Genomic DNA, 2,790 nt, shown 5'->3' with positions numbered 1-2,790 from the left:
GAAGGAGAGGCCAGGGTGGGGCGGCGGCGCGGGGAGGGGCTCGCCGCGGGGCAGCGCTGGCCTGCACATCACTGCGAATAGGAGAGCACCTGTCTCAGTGTTGTCCTGTTGTTGTTTAGGTACAGGTTGGCGCCCTCTCGGTCAGCCCGCCACTGCCAGCGCACGCTCCCCAAGCCGCAGCCGGAGCCGCAGCCAAGAACCGCGCTCTTCTCCACCATGACCGGTGAGTTTCTGCAGTGGGGGCACCAGACCAGCCACAGCACCAACTCCCGCTCCTGTGCTCCGCAACCCCTGTCCCGCATGCCATCCCTTCGGTCGTTGCTCGACCAAGGGTTTGTGAAGTTGAAACGGCCACTTTTTGATTGAAAAATCAAGAAAAAGAAAACGCCCGAAAACTTAGGTAGTTAGTGCACTTACGCTGCATGCCGGGAGAGATAAGTGACCAAGACATGCAAGCGAGCCAGGGGCGGATTAAGGTCCGGCTGACAGGAGGGCGATGCACTGTCGGTTGCCTACAGACAGGGTTTTTGTGGCGCAAATTGCCTACCTTTTAGGCGGCCCCTAGAGACGACAGGGGGCAATTCCCCACCCCTTAATCCGCGCCTGAAGCGAGCATGGCTCCGAGTCCAAAATCGACTGGTCGCTCTTCTTTGTTTCTGCTGCCCAAAGCGGCAAGGCGGCGGGTGATTTGAACGCATGGCGCATGGGCCGGCCGGGTACTGCTCGGGTGGTCGTGACCCCAGTGCAGTGCACACGGCGTGCCCAACTCCAAGGTCTAGTTATGGGCCACCTTGGTCCTCGATGTACGATTATTTTATAAATTCGCCGGAACAAAAACTTATTTACCATAAAAATTAAATCCATAAATATCATGTCTACTGTGTTGTTTAGTTGACCTTTTTATTCTTCTGTGCACGGCTGATTTTTTGGAGATTGTTTAAAATGTGTGCCAAGCTTTCTGACCACCAACCACCCACCGCACCAAGGGGGCATTAACTCCGAGATCAAGTGTATACACATGATTCATGATTGATCATGGTGGAATCCATGATTCCTGTTGATTCCCATTGATTCCCGTCGTGATTCTCATTGATTTCCGTTGGTTTCCGTCATGGTTCACATTGATTCCCGGTGATTCTCGGGCCGGTGTTTACACATGATTCCCAGAGTTATTTCCCCCTCGCACCGCACATACTTGCAACACAGTAGTCGTACTTTAATGATTCGCCCTCCATTTCGATTGTTCCTATGCTGGATTAATTGATGGTGAAAAAACAGCGTGTCCCTGTGTTTATGGCTGTTTGTGGTGGCTTTACAATGTTATCCCCGGGGCTCGAGTGGCCGATGGGTCGCTGCCGGTGGGTAGCTCGCTTTATCTTTACGGTCGCTTCGAGTCGAGTCCGGCGGTCAGACTGACTGAGGGACAACAGAGACTCCCTCGAGCACTCACACCGCACCTCACGCACGCCCAGCCCAGTCGTCTCGTTCAAAATGACAATGAGTGCGATACGCACTGTCGATCTGCGCGTGTAGCCACCCAGCGCGCAAGCGCGGACTCACTTTGGCAGAGGCTTTTGAGAGAGTTTTGGCGACAACGGGTCGCTCCGCGAGTCCGCGAGAGTCATCGGACCGCTGCTTCCTCTTTATAACGGCACTGATCTCAAGTCAGGTCATTATTTGCTTCCGGACCTACGCGGGGCCACGCGTCCCTGACGCGTCCGGTGTAGGCCGGACTCACAGACGGATAAACAAACTAACGACGTAAAATTTTTACGATTGTGGAAATTTATCTGGCCGGCGGTGACACGCGCTGCGAGGTGTCTGCCGCGGCCAAGACAAGACAGTTTTCCTAAAAATCTTGTCCAATCAGAATGAGTGTAGAGGTCAATGATAGTCTCCGTTTTACGCAGCCGCGCAGCCGCGCGGCGAGGGGTGGGTGGAGAAGGGCCGGGTAGGCAGCCCGCCCGCACGGCTGCGGAGCGCGTGGCCCACCCGGCCCGTGCGGGGGGCTCCAGCCTCGGCGCCAGCCGAGCAGCTCCAGCCGCTCCCGAGCGCGACGCTCGGCGCGACGCGATGAGGCAACGCGACAAGTTTACCGTGCACGCTTCAGGGTAAAACAGTATCGGAGCTGAGTTACGCGTCGCAAAAAAAAAAAAGGTTTATTTTTATATTTCTTTTGTAAAAAGCATTCTGCAATTTACAAAAGATACTGTTTCACACGGATAAACCTGCAGCATATAATTATACGATTCGCTTTGAAACACACGCATAACGTGCCTTTATGTCACACTTTTTAAGCGCGTAGCCAATCGCTCTTCTAGGCGTAGCTCTCTACTGAAATAAAAACGTTAGTATGATTGGAAGAACAGTTCAACCAAAATGAATCAAAAATAAAGCTATGAGGCAGAGGACGAAAAAGAATTAAAAAAAGAGATGGCTTCATATTTTAGAAATCTAGTTTTTGATACCTTTTACTAATTTTTTGCGATTACTTGTGTTTTGTGATTCCCCATGAGAAAGAGCAATAAGATGATTTTTTATTGAAACTGAATTGCGTTAAAGTAGAGGGCGAAAAACATTTCAAAAATAATGCAATATCTTTTTACCACAAACATTTGACCGCATTTGACATAACATACGTTCATAACTACAGCATAACAAAAAATTGAAATGGGAAATACTTGGTTACAAGTGTCGCAAAACCAGCCTCGCGGTGTCCCTCGCGCCTGCCCGCTCTGGAAACCCAAGTGTGTACTTGAATGCAGTATCTCCTGCATACCTACATGTATG

The 2,790-nt window shown here is 51.2% G+C and overlaps 1 protein-coding gene across 1 annotated transcript in view; it reads left to right on the top strand.

Annotated features, from left to right (window-relative positions):
* Positions 1-79: 79 nt before the first annotated feature.
* The window catches only part of LOC113207080 (battenin), a 14,914-nt gene continuing 12,203 nt past the window's right edge, over positions 80-2,790 (top strand). Inside the window, exon 1 of the mRNA XM_052264407.1 lies at positions 80-223. Within this exon, the coding sequence (XP_052120367.1) occupies positions 217-223 (7 nt within the window). The 5' untranslated portion in view covers positions 80-216. The remainder of the gene's footprint in view (positions 224-2,790) is intronic.

This window comes from Frankliniella occidentalis, unplaced genomic scaffold (assembly GCF_000697945.3).
Source record: "Frankliniella occidentalis isolate FOCC.00 unplaced genomic scaffold, Focc_3.1 Scaffold19, whole genome shotgun sequence".
Taxonomy (NCBI): Eukaryota; Metazoa; Arthropoda; class Insecta; order Thysanoptera; family Thripidae; genus Frankliniella; species Frankliniella occidentalis.
The sequence above is the reverse complement of the archived record's forward strand: the minus strand, read 5'-3'. Positions and strand labels throughout refer to the sequence as shown.